This window comes from Oncorhynchus tshawytscha, linkage group LG10 (assembly GCF_018296145.1).
Source record: "Oncorhynchus tshawytscha isolate Ot180627B linkage group LG10, Otsh_v2.0, whole genome shotgun sequence".
Classification (NCBI taxonomy): Eukaryota; Metazoa; Chordata; class Actinopteri; order Salmoniformes; family Salmonidae; genus Oncorhynchus; species Oncorhynchus tshawytscha.
In genome coordinates, this window is record NC_056438.1 from 7243967 (window position 1) to 7262346 (window position 18380).

General features: G+C 38.4%; 1 protein-coding gene across 4 annotated transcripts in view; it reads right to left on the reverse strand.

Moving 5' to 3' along the window:
- brms1 (BRMS1 transcriptional repressor and anoikis regulator) overlaps positions 1–18152 on the reverse strand; it is a 21730-nt gene extending 3578 nt beyond the window's left edge. For 3 of the 4 annotated variants that reach the window (XR_006084429.1, XR_006084430.1, XM_042329447.1), the window contains exons 1-6: positions 17339–17478; positions 16642–16854; positions 15314–15404; positions 12674–12801; positions 4657–4833; positions 2808–2897 (exon numbers count right to left, since the gene is read on the reverse strand). Coding sequence is in view for 2 of the 4 variants with exons in the window: in XM_042329447.1 (XP_042185381.1) it covers positions 2808–2897; positions 4657–4833; positions 12674–12801; positions 15314–15404; positions 16642–16854; positions 17339–17354 (715 nt within the window). In the remaining 2 variants the exon portion in view is untranslated. Of the gene's footprint in view, positions 1–2807; positions 2898–4656; positions 4834–12673; positions 12802–15313; positions 15405–16641; positions 16855–17338; positions 17479–18033 lie in introns of those variants that run through there. The other variant, XM_042329448.1, reaches the window with a different exon arrangement.
- Between the last annotated feature and the right edge of the window lie 228 nt (positions 18153–18380).

Genomic DNA, 18380 nt, shown 5'->3' on the forward strand with positions numbered 1-18380 from the left:
CTCAGATCTGGTTGTGATCTTGTGTGGTAGCCTGGTCTCAGATCTGGTTGTGATCTTGTGTGGTAGTCTTTAGCACAGACCCCTTGTCTTCACATTTTGCTGCCTTCAAATTAAATCTCAAAAAGGAGCTACTTATTTTTTCCCCCTAGTGTCTACACAACCTACTCCACAAGTCAAAGAACATTTTTGAAACATGTTGTACTCTTAACGCAACATTTATCCACTGCTTTTGTCAAAATTGCTCAAAGCTCAATACATTTGAGTGTGAGTCATTGATGGACACCAATATTCAAGCAAATTCAGATCAGGAATTAAGCAGGACATCTCTTGGAAAGCCATTCTGGATTCTTTGACGTTGTCCTGCTGTAAAGTAAAAATCTATCCCTGGGTTTTCAGAAGACTGAGGTGGAGTTTCCTCTGTCTTTTTACCTGGGCTTTGCTCTTCTCCTACTTAATTTGATCCTGATAAACTCCCCTGACCCTGCTGGTGACAAGCATACCCATAACATGATGCTGCCACCACCACACTACAAAGAGTTTCACTCTGTGTTTTGTTGTACTGGATTTGACTCAAGCCTGTAGTTTTTCATTTAGGCCTGATAAACTCCCCTGACCCTGCTGGTGACAAGCATACCCATAACATGATGCTGCCACCACCACACTACCTAGAGTTTCACTCTGTGTTTTGTTGTACTGGATTTGACTCAAGCCTGTAGTTTTTCATTTAGGCCTGATAAACTCCCCTGACCCTGCTGGTGACAAGCATACCCATAACATGATGCTGCCACCACCACACTACAAAGAGTTTCACTCTGTGTTTTGTTGTACTGGATTTGACTCAAGCCTGTAGTTTTTCATTTAGGCCAAAACATGTATTTGCTGTGTTGTCTTGCAATATCACTTAACAGCCATGTTGTAAACAGAACGGATGGTCTGGAGTGGATTATTCAACACTCAGGTCAGTAATGTGGAAAGAATGCAATGTGGTTAAACCCTCTGTATTTTAAAGTATTGTGGCGGCAGCATCATGTTATGGGTATGCTTGTCACCGGCAGGGACTGGGGAGTTTGTCAGGATGGAAAATTAAAATGTGTGTGTAGACTTTCACTAGGCAATGTATACAATGCATTCGGAAAGTATTCAGACCCCTTGACTTTTTCCACATTTTGTTACGTTACAGCTTTATTCTATAATGGATTAAATAGTTTTTTTATCTTCTTCTCATCAATCTAGACACAATAGCCCATATCGACAAAGCAAAACCAGGATTTTAGAAATGTTTGCTAATTTATATAAAAAAATGGACATATCCGACCCTTTACTCAGTACAATGTTGAAGCACCTTCGGCAGGTATCGAGTCTTCTTGGGTATGATGCTACAAACTTGTCACACCTGTATTTGGGGAGTTTCTCACATTCTTCTCTGCAGATCCTCTCAAGCTCTGTCAGGTTGGATGGGGAGCATTGCTGCGCAGCGATTTTCACGTCTCTCCAGAGTTGTTCGATCGGGTTCAAGTCCGGACTCTGGTTGGGCCACTCAAGGACATTCAGAGACTTATCCCCGAAGCCACTCCTGTGTTGTCTTGGTTGTGTGCTTAGGGTCGTTGTCCTGTTGGAAGGTGAACCTTCGCCCCAGTCTGAGGTCCTGAGTGCTCTGGAGCAGGTTTTCATCAAGGATCTCTCTGTACTTTGCTCCGTTCATCTTTCCCTCGATCCTGACTAGTCTCCCAGTCCCTGCCGCTGAAAAACCTCCCCACAGCATGATGCTGCCACCACTATGCTTCACTGTAGGAATGGTGCCAGGTTTCCTCCAGATGTGTCACTTGGCATTCAGGCCAAAGAGTTTAATCTTGGTTTCATCACACCAGAGAATCTTATTTCTCATGGTCTGAGAGTCTTTATGTGGCTTTAAGGCAAACTCCAAGCGGACTGTCATGTCATGTGCCTTTTACTGAGGAGTGGCTTCCATCTCGCCACTCTACCATAAAGGCCTGATTGGTGCAGAGACGGTTGTCTTTCGGGAAGGTTGTCCCATCCTCACAGAGGAACTCTGGAGCTCTGTCCAGAGTGACCAGCGGGTTTTTGGTCACCTCCCTTACCAAGGCCCTTGTCCCCTGATTGCTCAGTTTGACCAGGCGGCCAGCCCTAGGAAGACTCTGGTGGTTCCAAACTTCTTCCATTTAAGAATGATGGAGGCCACTGTGTTCTTGGGGACCGCTGTGTTCTTGGGGACCTTCAATGCTGCAGAAATGTTTTGGTACCCTTCCCCAGATCTGTACCTCGACACCATCCTGTCTCGGAGCTCTCCGGACAATTCCTTCGTCCTCATGGCTTGGTTTCTGCTCTGACATGCACTGTCTACTGTGGAACCTTATATAGACAGGTGTGTGCCTTTCCAAATCATGTCCAATCAATTGAATGTACCACAGGTGGACTCCAATCAAGTTGTAGAAACATCTCAAGGATGATCAATGGAAACAGGATGCACCTGAGCTCAATTTCGAGTCTCATAGGAAAGGGTCAGAATATTTATGTAAATAAGGTCTGTTTTTTTTATAAATTTGCACACATTTCTAAAAACCTGTTTTCGCTTTGTCATCATGGGGTATTGTGATGTCATTATGGGGTATTGTGATGTCATTATGGGGTATTGTGTGTAGAATGAGGAGGAATTTTTTATTTATTTAATCCATTTTAGAGTAAGGTTATAACCTTATGGTTATGAATACTTTCCTGAAGGCACTGTATATCATAAAAGGAAATGGATGAAAGGAAGAGGGAAGTAGGGAGAAAAAGATAAATATTACCAGATACTAGGGCAGCCTTCTTCTTCCTCTCTGGCCGGGACAGACTCCTCCTTTTACATTTCTTCCCTTTCACCTCATCACTCCACCACTCTGAGAGAGAGATGGAGAGAGAGAGAGATGGAGAGAAAGAAAGATGGAGAGAGCAAAAGAAAGAGAGATGGAGAGATGGAGAGAGGGAGATGGAGAGAGATGGAGAGAGATGGAGAGAAAGAGAGAGAGATGGAGAGAAAGAGATGGAGAGAAGGAGATGGAGAGAGAAAGATGGAGAGAGTGAAAGAAAGAGAGATGGAGAGAGAGAAAGAAAGAGAGAGAAAGAGAGAGAGAGAGAAAGAGAGAGAGAGAGAGAGAGAAAGAGAGAGAGAGAGAAAGAGAGAGACAGAGAGAGAGAGACAGAGAGACAGAGAGAGAGAGAGGAGAGAGAGACAGATGTTAATTCCTGAAAGACAAACATGTAGGTGAACTGTTTTCAGATCTAAAATTTCTGTCCTGCTAGAGCTGCCCTGGATCAACTGTACTTGCAGTTATTGTGAAGTGGAAATGTCTAAGAGCAACAACGGCTCAGCCGCAAAGTGGTAGGCCACACAAGCTCACAGAATGTCCCCGTCGAGTGCTGAAGTGTGTAAAAATTGTCCGTCCTCGGTTGTAACACTCACTACCGAGTTCCAAACTGCCTCTGGAACCAATTTCAGCATAGGAACTGTTCGTCGGGATGGCCGAGCAGCAGCACACAAGCCTAAGATCACCATGTGCAATGCCAAGCATCTGCTGGAATGTTGTAAAGCTTGCCGCCATTGGACTCTAGGTCAGTGGAAACACGTTCTCTGGAGTGATGAATCACGCTTCACCATCTGGCAGTTCAACAGACAAATCTAGGTTTGGCAAAGTGTTAAGTTTGGTGGAGGGGAATAATGGTCTGGGGCGGTTAGACAATTCTGTGCTTCCAACTTTGTGGCAACAGTTTGGAGAAGGCCCTTTCCTGTTTCAGAATGCCCCCGTGCACAAAGCCAGGTCCATAGAGAAATGGTTTGTCAAGATCGGTATGGAAGAACTTGACTGCCGTGCACAGAGCCCTGACCTCAACCTCATCGAACACCTTTGGGATGAATTGGAACGCCGACTCCGAGCCTGGTCTAATCGCCTAACATCAGCGCCCGACCTCACTAATACTCGAGGCTCAACGGAAGCAAGTCCTCACAGCAATGTTCCAAAATCTAGTGGAAAGCCTTCCCAGAAGAGTGGAGGCTGTTATAGCAGCAATGTTCCAACATCTAGTGGAAAGCCTTCCCCAGAAGAGTGGAGGCTGTTATAGCAGCAATGTTCCAACATCTAGTAGAAAGCCTTCCCCAGAAGAGTGGAGGCTGTTATAGCAGCAATGTTCCAACATCTAGTGGAAAGCCTTCCCCAGAAGAGTGGAGGCTGTTATAGCAGCAATGTTCCAACATCTAGTGGAAAGCCTTCCCAGGAGAGGGGAGGCTGTTATAGCAGCAATGTTCAAACATCTAGTGGAAAGCCTTCCCAGGAGAGTGGAGGCTGTTATAGCAGCAATGTTCCAACATCTAGTGGAAAGCCTTCCCCAGAAGAGTGGAGGCTGTTATAGCAGCAAAGGTGCGGGGGACCAACTCCATATTAATGTTCATGATTTTGGGAGACGTTTGACAAGCAGATGTCCACATACATTTGGTCATGTAGTGTACTCAGCAGATGTCCACATACTTTTGGTCATGTAGTGTACTCAGCATGTGTCCACATACGTTTGGTCATGTAGTGTACTCAGCTGGTGTCCACATACTTCTGGTCATGTAGTGTAGTTCTGATGTGCTTGCATCTGTCTGTGTCTGTGTCTGTGTACCTGACGTGAGGTCTACACTCTGGCTATCCTCCTCCAGCCGTCTGATCTTGTCCAGCAGTTCTGTCTTCATAGCATCAAACAACAATGTCCTCTCGCTCTCCAGGTGTTGTCGAGCTCCCTGCAGCTCACACTCATACCTGTGTTGGATCACCTGCAGACACAGTTCTCTGTACACACCTGGAGAGAGAGAAACAAGAAAATACAAAATCATTTAAAAATATAAATAAAATGACTTTATGTTGACACGACAGTAAATGGATTAATTTCGCCTTCAGGTTTAATTTTAAGTAAAGAAATTAAGATGTAATTTCATTATCAGCAACATGCGTGCAGAGTTGCATAAAATGTAATAATAGCAGTAGGTGTTGTGTAGCAGTAGTGTAGTAGTAGTAGTAATAGTAGACGTAGTAGTAGTAGTAATAGTAGACATAGCAGTAGTAGTAATAGTAGTAGGAGTAGTAGTAGTAGTAGACCTAGTAGCAGTAGTAGTAGTAATAGTAGACATAGTAGTAGAAGTAATAGTAGACTTAGTAGTAGTAGTAGTAATAGTAGTAGTAGTAGTAATAGTAGACGTAGTAATAGTATTAGTAGTAATAGTAGACCTAGTAGTAGTAGTAGTAGTAATAGTAGACCTAGACGTAGTAGTAGTAGTAATAGTAGTAGTAATAGTAGACCTAGTAGTAATAGTAGACGTAGCAGTAGTAATAGTAGTAGTATTAGTAGTAATAGTAGTAGTAGGAGTAGTAGTAGTAATAGTAGTAGTAGTAATAGTAGACGTAGTAGTAGTAGTAGTAGTAGACGTAGTAATAGGAGTAGTAGTAATAGTAGACATAGTAATAGTAGTAATAGAATACGTAGTAGTAATAGTAGACGTAGTAGTAGTAGTAGTAGAGTAGTAGTAGTAGTAGTAGACGTAGCAGTAGTAGTAATGGTAGACGTAGTAGTAGTAGTAATAGTAGACGTAGTAGTAGTAGTAGTAGTAGTAGTAGACGTAGTAATAGGAGTAGTAGTAATAGTAGACATAGTAATAGTAGTAATAGAATACGTAGTAGTAATAGAATACGTAGTAGTAATAGTAGACGTAGTAGTAGTAGTAGTAGTAGTAGTAATAGGAGTAGTAGTAATAGTAGACATAGTAATAGTAGTAATAGAATACGTAGTAGAAAAAGAGGACGTAGTAGTAAGAGTAGTAATAGTAGACGTAGTAGTAGTAGAAATAGTAGACCTAGTAGTAGTAGTAGTAGTAGACGTAGTAATAGGAGTAGTAGTAATAGTAGACATAGTAATAGTAGTAATAGAATACGTAGTAGTAATAGTAGACCTAGTAGTAGTAGTAGTAATAGTAGTAGTAGTAGTAGTAGTAATAGTAGTAGTAGTAATAGTAGACGTAGCAGTAGTAGTAATAGTAGACGGAGTAGTAGTAGTTATGGTAGACATAGTAGTAATAGTAGTAGTAGTAGTAATAGTAGACGTAGTAGTAGACGTAGCAGTAGTAGTAGTAGTAGTATTAGTAGTAATAGTAGACGTAGTAGTAGTAGTATTAGTAGTAATAGTAGACGTAGTAGTAGTAATAGTAGACATAGTAATAGTAGTAGTAGTAGTAGTAATAGTAGACGTAGTAGTAGTAGTAATAGTAGTCGACGTAGTAGTAATAGTAGTAGTAGTAGTAATAGTAGTAGGAGTAGTAATAGTAGTAGGAGTAGTAGTAGTAATGGTAGACGTAGTAGTAATAGTAATAGTAGTAGTAGTAGAAATAGTAGACGTAGTAGTAGTAGTAATAGTAGACCTAGTAGTAGTAGTAGTAATAGCAGTAGTAGTAGTAGTAGTAGTAGTAGTAGTAGTAGTAATAGTAGTAGCAGTAGTAATAGTAGTAGTAGCAGTAAAGTAGTAGAGTAGTAGTAGTAATAGTAATAGTAGTAATAGTAGCAGTAATAGTAGTAATAGTAGTAGTAGTAATAGTAGACGTAGTAGTAGCAGTAATAGTAGACCTAGTAGTAGTAGTAGTAATAGTAGACAGTAGTAATAGTAGTAATAGTAGATGTAGCAGTAGTAGTAGTAATAGTAGTAGTATTAGTAGTATTAGTAATCGCAGTAGTAGTAATAGTAGACGTAGTAGTAGTAGTAGTAGTAATAGCAGTCGTAGTAGTAGTAGTAGTAGTAGTAGTAGTAGTAGTAGTAATAGTAGTAGTAGTAATAGTAGACATAGTAGTAGTAGTAATAGAATACGTAGTAGTAGTAGAGTAGTAGTAGTAATAGTAGACGTAGTAGTAGTAGTAGTAGTAGTAGTAGTAGTAGTAGTAGTAATAGTAGTAGTAGTAATAGTAGACATAGTAGTAGTAGTAATAGTATTAACGTAGTAGTAGTAATAGTAGACGTAGTAGTAGTAGTAGTAGTAATAGTAGACGTAGTAGTAGTAGAAATAGTAGACCTAGTAGTAGTAGTAGTAGTAGAGTAGTAATAGTAGTAGTAGTAATAGTAGACATAGTAATAGTAGTAATAGAATACGTAGTAGTAATAGTAGACCCTAGTAGTAGTAGCAGACGTCGTAGTAGTAGTAGTAGTAGTAGTAGTAGTAGTAATAGTAGTAGTAGTAATAGCAGACGTAGCAGTAGTAGTAATAGTAGACGGAGTAGTAGTAGTTATGGTAGACATAGTAGTAATAGTAGTAGTAGTAGTAATAGTAGACGTAGTAGTAGACGTAGCAGTAGTAGTAGTAGTAGTATTAGTAGTAATAGTAGACGTAGTAGTAGTAGTATTAGTAGTAATAGTAGACGTAGTAGTAGTAATAGTAGACATAGTAATAGTAGTAGTAGTAGTAGTAATAGTAGACGTAGTAGTAGTAATAGTAGTAGTAGTAGTAATAGTAGTAGAGTAGTAGTAGTAATAGCAGTAGTAGTAGTAGTAGTAATAGTAGTAGTAGTAGAAATAGTAGACGTAGTAGTAGTAGTAATAGTAGACCTAGTAGTATTAGTAGTAATAATAGTAGTAGTAGTAGTAGTAGTAGTAGCAGTAGTAGTAGTAGTAATAATAGCAGACATAGTAAGCAGTAGTAGTAGTAATAGTAGACGTAGTAGTAGTAGTAATGGTAGACGTAGTAGTAATAGTAATAGTAGTAGTAGTAGAAATAGTAGACGTAGTAGTAGTAGTAATAGTAGACCTAGTAGTAGTAGTAGTAATAGTAGCAGTAGTAATAGTAGACGTAGCAGTAGCAGTAATAGTAGACCTAGTAGTAGTAGTAGTAATAGTAGACGTCGTAGTAGTAGTAATAGTAGACGTAGCAGTAGTAGTAGTAATAGTAGTAGTATTAGTAATCGTAGTAGTAGTAATAGTAGACGTAGTAGTAGAAGTAATAGTAGACGTCGTAGTAGAAGTAATAGTAATAGTAGTAGTAGTAGTAGTAGTATTAGTAATCGTAGTAGTAGTAATAGTAGACGTAGTAGTAGAAGTAATAGTAGACGTAGTAGTAGTAGTAGTAGTAATAGTAGACATCGTAGTAGTAGTAATAGTAATAGTAGTAGTAGTAGTAGTAGTAGTATTAGTAATCGTAGTAGTAGTAATAGTAGACGTAGTAGTAGAAGTAATAGTAGACGTAGTAGTAGTAGTAGTAATAGTAGACGTCGCAGTAGTAGTAATAGTAGTAGTAGTAGTAGTAATAGTAGTAGTAGTAATAGTAGACGTAGCAGTAGTAGTAATAGTAGACGGAGTAGTAGTAGTTATGGTAGACGTAGTAGTAATAGTAGTAGTAGTAGTAATAGTAGACGTAGTAGTAGACGTAGCAGTAGTAGTAGTAGTATTAGTAGTAATAGTAGACGTAGTAGTAGTAGTAGTAGTAGTAGTAATAGTAGTACGTAGTAGTAGTAATAGTAGTAGTAATAGTAGTAGTAGTAGTAGACGTAGCAGTAGTAGTAGTAGTATTAGTAGTAATAGTAGTAGTAGTAGTAGTAGAAATAGTAGACGTAGTAGTAGTAGTAATAGTAGTAGTAGTAGTAATAGTAGTAGGAGTAGTAGTAGTAATAGTAGACGTAGTAGTAGTAGACGTAGCAGTAGTAGTAGTAGTATTAGTAGTAATAGTAGACGTAGTAGTATTAGTAGTAATAGTAGACGTAGTAGTAGTAATAGTAGACATAGTAATAGTAGTAGTAGTAGTAGTAGTAGTAGTAGTAATAGTAGACGTAGTAGTAGTAGAAATAGTAGACGTAGTAGTAGTAGTAATAGTAGTAGTAGTAGGAGTAGTAGTAGTAATAGTAGACATAGTAGTAGTAGTAGTAGTAGACCTAGTAGCAGTAGTAGTAATTATAGTAGTAGTAGTAGTAGTAGTAGTAATAGTAGTAGTAGTAATAGTAGACGTAGCAGTAGTAGTAATAGTAGACATAGTAGTAGTAGTTATGGTAGATGTAGTAGTAATAGTAGTAGTAGTAGTAGTAATAGTAGACATAGTAGTAGTTGTAATAGTAGTAGTAGTAGTAATAGTAGTAGTAGTAATAGTAGACGTAGCAGTAGTAGTAATAGTAGACTTAGTAGTAGTAGTTATGGTAGATGTAGTAGTAATAGTAGACGTAGTAGTAGTTGTAATAGTAGTAGTAGTAGTAATAGTAGACCTAGTAGTAGTAATAGTAGTAGTAGTAGTAATAGTAGACGTAGTAGTAGTAGTAGTAGTAGCAGACCTAGTAGCAGAAGTAGTAGTAATAGTAGACGTAGTAGTAGTAATAGTAGTAGTAGTAGTAATAGTAGTAATAGTAGACGTAGTAGCAGTAGTAGTAATAGTAGACCTTGTAGCAGTAGTAGTAGTAATAGTAGACGTAGTAGTAGTAGTAATAGTAGACGTAGCAGTAGTATTAATAGTAGTAGTAGTAGTAGTAGTATTAGTAATCGTAGTAGTAGTAATAGTAGACGTAGTAGTAGAAGTAATAGTAGACGTAGTAGAAGTAGTAGACATAGCAGTAGTATTAATAGTAGGTGTAGTAGTAATAGTAGACATAGCAGTAGTAGTAATAGTAGTAGTAGTAGTAATAGTAATAGTAGTAGTAATAGTAGACGTAGCAGTAGTAGTAATAGTAGACGTAGCAGTAGTAATAGTAGCAGTAGTAGTAGTAGTAGTAGTAGTAGTGGCAGTAATAATAATAGTAGTAGTAGTAGTAGTAGTAGTAGTAACAGTAGACGTAGTAGTAGTATTAGTAGTAGTAGTAATAGCCCCAGTAATAGTAGACATAGTAGTAATAGTAATAGTAGACGTAGCAGTAGTAGTAATAGTAGACGTAGCAGTAGTAATAGTAGCAGTAGTAATAGTAGTAGTAGTAGTAGTAATAGTAGACATAGTAGTAGTTGTAATAGTAGTAGTAGTAGTAATAGTAGTAGTAGTAATAGTAGACGTAGCAGTAGTAGTAATAGTAGACATAGTAGTAGTAGTTATGGTAGATGTAGTAGTAATAGTAGTAGTAGTAATAGTAGACGTAGTAGTAGTTGTAATAGTAGTAGTAGTAGTAATAGTAGACCTAGTAGTAGTAATAGTAGTAGTAGTAGTAATAGTAGACGTAGCAGTAGTAGTAATAGTAGACGTAGTAGTAGTAGTAGTAGTAGACCTAGTAGCAGTAGTAGTAGTAATAGTAGCCGTAGTAGTAGTAGTAGTAATAGTAGTAGTAGTAGTAATAGTAGTAGTAGTAGTAGTAGTAATAGTAGTAATAGTAGACGTAGTAGTGATTGAATAGACCCTGCCACAGACCCTTGTGTCTGAGCAGTAGTAATAGTAGACGTAGTAGTAGTAGTAATAGTAGACGTAGCAGTAGTATTAATAGTAGTAGTAGTAGTAGTAGTATTAGTAATCGTAGTAGTAGTAATAGTAGACGTAGTAGTAGAAGTAATAGTAGACGTAGTAGTAGTAGTAGACATAGCAGTAGTAGTAATAGTAGACATAGTAGTAGTAATAGTAGACTTAGTAGTAGTAGTAATAGTAAAAGTAGTAGTAGTAATAGTAGTAGTAGTAATAGTAGTAGTAGTAGTAATAGTAGTAATAGCAGTAGTAGTAATAGTATTAATAGTAGGTGTAGTAGTAGTAGACATAGCAGTAGTAGTAATAGTAGCAGTAGTAGTAGTAGTAGTAGTAGTAGTAGTAGTAACAGTAGACGTAGTAGTAGTATTAGTAGTAGTAGTAATAGCAGTAATAGTAGACATAGTAGTAATAGTAATAGTAGACGTAGCAGTAGTAGTAATCGTAGTAGTAGCAATAGTAATAGTAGTAGTAGTAATAGCAGTAGTAGTAATAGTAATAGTAGTAGTAGCAGCAGTATTAGTAGTGGAGGTTGTAGTAGTAGTAATAGTAGTAGTAGTTGTAGTAATAGTGTAGTAATAGTGTAGTAGTAGCATTAGTAGTAGTGGTTGTGGTAATAGTGTAGCAATAGTACTCGTAGCAGCAGTATAAATAGTAGTAGTAATAGTAGTAGTAGTGGTAGTTGTTGTCAGTCGTAGTAGTAGTATTAGTCGTTATAGTATTAGTTGTTAGTATTAGTAGTAGTAATAGTAGTGTAGTAGTACAAGTAGTAGTAGTAGTAGTAGTAGTAGTTGAAGTCGTAATATTAGTAGTAGTAGTAGTTGTAGTGTAGTAGTAGTAGTAGTGTTTGACGTCGTAATATTAGTAGTAATAGCAGTGTAGTAGTAGTAGTAGTAGTAGTAGTAGTAGTATAGTAGTAGTAGTTGAAGTCGTAATATTAGTAGTAGTGTAGTAGTAGTGTAGTTGTAGTAGTAGTAGTAGTAGTAGTGGTTGAAGTCGTAATATTAGTAATATTAGTAGAGTAGTAGTAGTGTAGTAGTAGTAGTAGTAGTAGTGGTTGAAGTCATAATATTAGTAATATTAGTAGTAGTAGTAGTGTAGTAGTAGTAGTAGAGGTTGAAGTCGTAATATTAGTAATATTAGTAGTAGTAGTAGTAGTAGTAGTAGTAGTAGTCGTAATATTAGTAATATTAGTAGTAGTAGTAGTGTAGTAGTAGTAGTAGTAGTCGTAGTAGTGGTTGAAGAAATAATATTAGTAATATTAGTAGTAGTAGTAGTGTAGTAGTAGTAGTAGTAGTAGTAGTAGTGGTTGAAGTCGTAATATTAGTAATATTAGTAGTAGTAGTAGTATAGTAGTAGTAGTAGTAGTAGTAGAGGTTGAAGTCGTAATATTAGTAATATTAGTAGTAGTAGTAGTAATGGTTGAAGTCGTAATATTAGTAATATTAGTAGTAGTAGTAGTAGTGTAGTAGTAGTAGTGGTAGTGGTTGAAGTCGTAATATTAGTGGTATTAGTAGTAGTGTAGTAGTAGTCGTAGTAGTGGTTGAAGTCATAATATTAGTAATATTAGTAGTAGTAGTAGTGTAGTAGTAGTAGTAGTAGTAGTAGAGGTTGAAGTCGTAATATTAGTAATATTAGTAGTAGTAGTAGTAGTAGTAGTAGTGGTATTAGTAATATTAGTAGTAGTAGTAGTAGTAGTGTAGTAGTAGTAGTAGTAGTAGTAGTAGTGGTAGTGGTTGAAGTCGTAATATTAGTAATATTAGTAGTAGTAGTAGTAGTAGTAGTGTAGTAGTAGTAGTTGTAGTAGTGGTAGTGGTTAAAGTCGTAATATTAGTAATATTAGTAGTAGTAGTGTAGTAGTAGTAGTAGTAGTGGTAGTAGTAGTAGTACCTGGTAGTGGTAGTGGTTAAAGTTGTAATATTAGTAATATTAGTAGTAGTAGTAGTAGTAGTAAGTAGTAGTAGTAGTAGTAGTTACCTGCCACCTAGTAGGGTAGTAGTGGTAGTAGTTCATGTTGTGTTGTAGTAGTAGTAGTAGTGGTAGTAGTAGTAGTAGTAGTAATAGTAGTATCAGTAGTAGTAGTTACCTGCCAGCTGGGTGCGTAGCGTCATGTTGTGTTGTTGTGGTAGTAGTAGTAGTAGTAGTGTAGTAGTAGTTACCTGCCACCTGGGTGCCTAGCGTCATGTTGTGTTGTTGTGGTAGTAGTAGTAGTAGTAGTAGTAGTAGTAGTAGTAGTGTAGTAGTAGTAGTTACCTGCCACCTGGGTGCGTAGCGTCATGTTGTGTTGTAGTGTTGCCAGTGGTTCTCTGTATTCTCCTGCTTTACCAGTCAACACCTCATCTAGCTTCACCTTAACCTGGTTCAACCGCTCACGAAACAACCTACACACACACACACACACACACACACACACACACACACACACACAAGATTGGTCAGTCAATCGATCAGTCTATATTCTGTATAATATATTTAAGCAATAAGGCACGAGGGGGTGTGGTATATGGCCAATATACCACAGCTAAAGGCTGTTCTTATGAACGATGTAACGTGGAGGGCCTGGATACAGCCCAAACCCCCGAGGTGCCTTATTGCTATTATGAACTGGTTACCAACGTAATTAGAAGAGTCAAAATATATGTTTTGTCATACCCGGAGTGCTGGTTGGCTGAAAGCAGTGGTATATATCAGACCGTATACCACGGGTATGACAAAACATATATTTTGACTCTTCTAATTACGTTGTTAACCAGTTCATAATAGCAATAAGGCACCTCGGGGGTTTGGGCTGTATCCAGGCCCTCCACGTTACATCGTTCATAAGAACAGCCCTTAGCTGTGGTATATTGGCCATATACCACACCCCCCTTGGGCAGTAAGGGCATTCTAGAGAGTGAATTATTTCCCTATAACACACTGTATGTTTGCCTGTTAGAATTCAACGGCTATAGTTCATTTGTAATAAGTTTTGTTTGAGCTGTTTTTGAAAAAGCAAAAAGTCAACTTGGTCAGCTACACTAGCAAGTCTGCTTGCTTGATTACCACGGTAACTACTGTAGCTTATCTAGTAAACTTGCTTGATTACCACGGTAACTACTGTAGCTTATCTAGTAAACTTGCTTGATTACCACGGTAACTACTGTAGCTTATCTAGTAAACTTGCTTGATTACCACGGTAACTACTGTAGCCTATCTAGTAAACTTTGCTTGATTACCACGGTAACTACTGTAGTTTATCTAGTAAACTTTGCTTGATTACCACGGTAACTACTGTAGCCTATCTAGTAAACTTTGCTTGATTACCACGGTAACTACTGTAGTTTATCTAGTAAACTTTGCTTGATTACCACGGTAACTACTGTAGCCTATCTAGTAAACTTTGCTTGATTACCACGGTAACTACTGTAGCCTATCTAGTAAACCTGCTTGATTACCACGGTAACTACTGTAGCCTATCTAGTAAACCTGCCTGATTACCACGGTAACTACTGTAGCCTATCTAGTAAATCTGCTTGATTACCACGGTAACTACTGTAGCCTATCTAGTAAACTTTGTCTTGATTTTACCTAAAACGGTAACTACTGTTGATTATCTAGTAAACTTTTTAAGCCTTGATTACCAATCAATCAACTACTGTAGCAATCAATCTAGTAATCTGTGTCAATCAATCAACCTATTAATCTGTGTCAATCAATCAAACTATTAATCTGTGTCAATCAATCAACCTATTAATCTGTGTCAATCAATCAACCTATTAATCTGTGTCAATCAATCAACCTATTAATCTGTGTCAATCAATCAACCTATTAATCTGTGTCAATCAATCAACCTATTAATCTGTGTCAATCAATCAACCTATTTATCATCAGTAAACTTTGTCTTTCAGTTCCAGGAACTACTGTAGCTGACATCTCATCTAGTAAACTTTCCTCCTCTCACAGTCCTCATTCCATCTCGGAAAACTACAGTAGCCTATCTAGTAAACTTTGCTTTATTACCACGGTAACTACTGTAGTTTATCTAGTAAACTTTGCTTGATTACCAGAAAGAGTGTGGGAGCGAGAGAGAGTAACTACTGTAGCTTATCTAGTAAACGTTGCTTGATTACCACGGTAACTAGGGATCTAGAGAGAACAGAGAGATTAACACGGTAACTACTGTAGTTTATCTAGTAAACTTTGCTTGATTACCACGGTAACTACTGTAGCCTATCTAGCAAACTTGCTTGAGAGAACACGGTAACTACTGTAGCCTATCTAGTAAACTTTGCTTGATTACCAGGGGTAACTACTGTAGTCTATCTAGTAAACTTTGCTTGATTAACACGGTAACTACTGTAGTTTATCTAGAGAACAGGTTGCTTGATTACCACGGTAACTACTGTAGCTTATCTAGTAAACGTTGCTTGATTACCAGAGAGAACAGGGACTGTAGCTTATCTAGTAAACCTGCTTGATTACCACGGTAACTACAGGGAGAGAGTAGAACTATCTAGTAAAAGAGAGAACTGGGAGAGAGGTAACTAGAGAACATCTAGTAAATCTGCTTGATTAGAACAGGTAACTAGAGAGAACAGCGAGAGAGAGAGAACACAGCTTCCATGAGAACAGTTATTTTCCTAAAACAGGGAGAGCATAGCCACTTGTTGATTATCCCACAAGAAAAGTTAAGCCTTTTCCTAAGCCTTGGATCGACCAATCAATCAACCGATTAATCTGTGTCAATCAATCAACCTATTAATCTGTGTCAATCAATCAACCTATTAATCTGTGTCAATCAATCAACCTATTAATCTGTGTCAATCAATCAACCTATTAATCTGTGTCAATCAATCAACCTATTAATCTGTGTCAATCAATCAACCTATTAATCAATCCATCAATGAGACTTACTTGTCTTTCAGTTCCAGGAACTGTTTCTCTAGGTCTGACATCTCATCTAGGCACTCTCCTCTCCTCCTCTCACAGTCCTCATCATCCATCTCTAGAGAAAGAGAGACAGAGGGAGAACAGGGAGAGAGAGAGAACAGGGAGAGAGAGAGAACAGGGAGAGAGGGAAAGGGAGAGAGAGAACAGGGAGAGAGAGAGAGGGAGAGAGAGAGAGAGAGAGAGAACAGGGAGAGAGAGAGAACAGGGAGAGAGAGAGAGGGAGAGAGAGAGAATAGGGGAGAGAGAGAACAGGGAGAGAGAACAGGGAGAGAAAGAGATAAAGAGAGAGCAGGGAGAGAAAGAGAGAGAGAGAGAGAGGGAGAGAGAACAGGGAGAGAAAGAGATAAAGAGAGAGCAGGGAGAGAAAGAGATAAAGAGAGCAGGAAGAGAGAGAGAGAGAGAGAGAGAGAGAGAGAGCAGGAAGAGAGAGAGAGAGAGCAGGGAAAGGGCAGAGAGAAGAGATTTCTAGTTGCTCTTCATGACGTCAGTAAAGTGTCAAAAAGGGAACAAAAACAAAAAGAGAAAACTGTCCTCTCATCATTCAACAGTTATCTTACCTGTCCTCTCATCATTCAACAGTTATCTTACCTGTCCTCTCATCATTCAACAGTTATCTTACCTGTCCTCTCATCATTCAACAGTTATCTTACCTGTCCTCTCATCATTCAACAGTTATCTTACCTGTCCTCTCATCATTCAACAGTTATCTTACCTGTCCTCTCATCATTCAACAGTTATCTTACCTGTCCTCTCATCATTCAACAGTTATCTTACCTGTCCTCTCATCATTCAACAGTTATCTTAGTCCTCTCATCATTCAACAGTTATCTTACCTGTCCTCTCATCATTCAACAGTTATCTTACCTGTCCTCTCATCATTCAACAGTTATCTTACCTGTCCTCTCATCATTCAACAGTTATCTTACCTGTCCTCTCATCATTCAACAGTTATCTTACCTGTCCTCTCATCATTCAACAGTTATCTTACCTGTCCTCTCATCATTTTATCTTACCTGTCCTCTCATCATTCAACAGTTATCTACCTGTCCTCTCATCATTCAACAGTTATCTTACCTGTCCTCCCATCATTCAACAGTTATCTTACCTGTCCTCTCATCATTCAACAGTTATCTTACCTGTCCTCTCATCATTTTTACAGTTATCCTACCTGTCGTCTCATCATTCAACAGTTATCTTACCTGTCCTCTCATCATTCAACAGTTATCTTACCTGTCCTCTCATCATTCAACAGTTATCTTACCTGTCCTCTCATCATTCAACAGTTATCTTACCTGAACTCTCCTCTTCCTCCTCTTCCTCCTCCTCGCTATCGTCCGAGTCGCTCTCCCTCTCCTCCGTACTTTCCTCCATGGTTTCCTCCTCCCCCTCTCTTCTCTCTCTCTCCCTCTCTTCCTCCATCTCTCCATTGGCCTCTGGTAGTTCACTCTCTCCCTCCACCTCCATCTCCTCCTGTGGTTCTCTGAGGGAGGGCTGGGCCGGCATCACTGAGAGAAGGAGAGGGGGAGATGGGGGGAAAGAAAGACAGAAACTAGGTTAGCACGCACAGTTAACTAGCTAGCCATTTCAAACCGGTTACACATGATATAAAAATGACACTTTTAGCCAGGTTATAAGGCTATAAAGTCTTTGTTGACATTTACATTGTTTAAAATCAATGGAGAGAAAAACTATATATTTTGGGTTCTGATTATGGGGTATGACAGCTGAACAAAGCTCATGAGGGATTTTTCAGTTATACTCTTCAATAATCAATTGGTATTTCATTCATTGATTATATTAATTAATATATAAGTCCAAAAATGTGTGTAGCAACTAACGATTCTAGTTTTAACTATTATAACATACTTATAACCTATATAGGCCTAACATAGTAACCTATTTACAATATAGGCCTAATGTATGCATTTATACACAAATATTAATTACACCCTATCATAAACAAAATCCTCATAACCATGAGTATCTTACCAGCATTATCCTCCATCTTCTAGGCTTTTTTTGGACAGAAATATAGCATTATAGAAATATAGCCTACTTACAGTCATTCTACCGGTATGTCAACAACAACAAAAGTAGGCTAGCGGCGGGCCGGTGGCGCAGTGGTCATCCGAGAGACTACACCGGATGGTCCTTCCAACTCGAGAGCTACCGTATGGCTTCCGTGATGTCGCCTGTCCTGAGATCATACTGTAGGAATTGTTCCCGGGGCGGCGGCCTTTCGCGACCAAACGAATCCAAAAATATGACCGAATATTGCATTTGAAATCGTTTTATTGGGCTATCCAAACGGACAACCTGGATTGATCATCTATTTGCTTTTGAGACAGTAAATGTATGTGAGATCACTCTCCCCGTCTGCGACAGAGGTGGTAGCTGTTACATTGTAGCCATATCGAGCGTAGTGTTATCATTTCGCATACGAAGTAAAGCAGCCTAAATGTTTCCCCGAGACTTTCACAGCACTGCTGTGTATGATGCAAAATATGACATCGTATTGACGGAGGAATAGAGGGTTGTTTCGGACGCCAATTTGCTGTTCTAGCGCGGATTATGAAGAAGAGGTAGACAGAGACAGGCAGATGATCAACTAGGCTGTAGACCAAATAACAAACGGTAGTAAAATACGAAAATGCAGCATAAATAACAGAAAATCGCCCACTTACCTTTTACGGTTTGTATATTCTATACTCCAATACTATGAAGTACAGTTATATTATTGCAATATTCAAACTAGGCTACTTCCTTTAGTTGCAGTTCAGTTCTACTGCTACTTTTGCCGGACTCTAAAATTCTAGTCTAGCCAATCAATGCAGAGCTCTAATACCTGCTTAGCCAATAGAAACCAACCTGTGAGATATTACTGTACTGCCCTAACCAATCAGAGGCCGAACTCAGATCTCGACAACCAATAGGTTCATTTTTTTTTTATGGTTTATTGAAGCAGTGGAAATTCAACCTGTCGTCACAAATGTGTGTTTTTTCAAGGATTTCTGTATATTTCTGCATATAC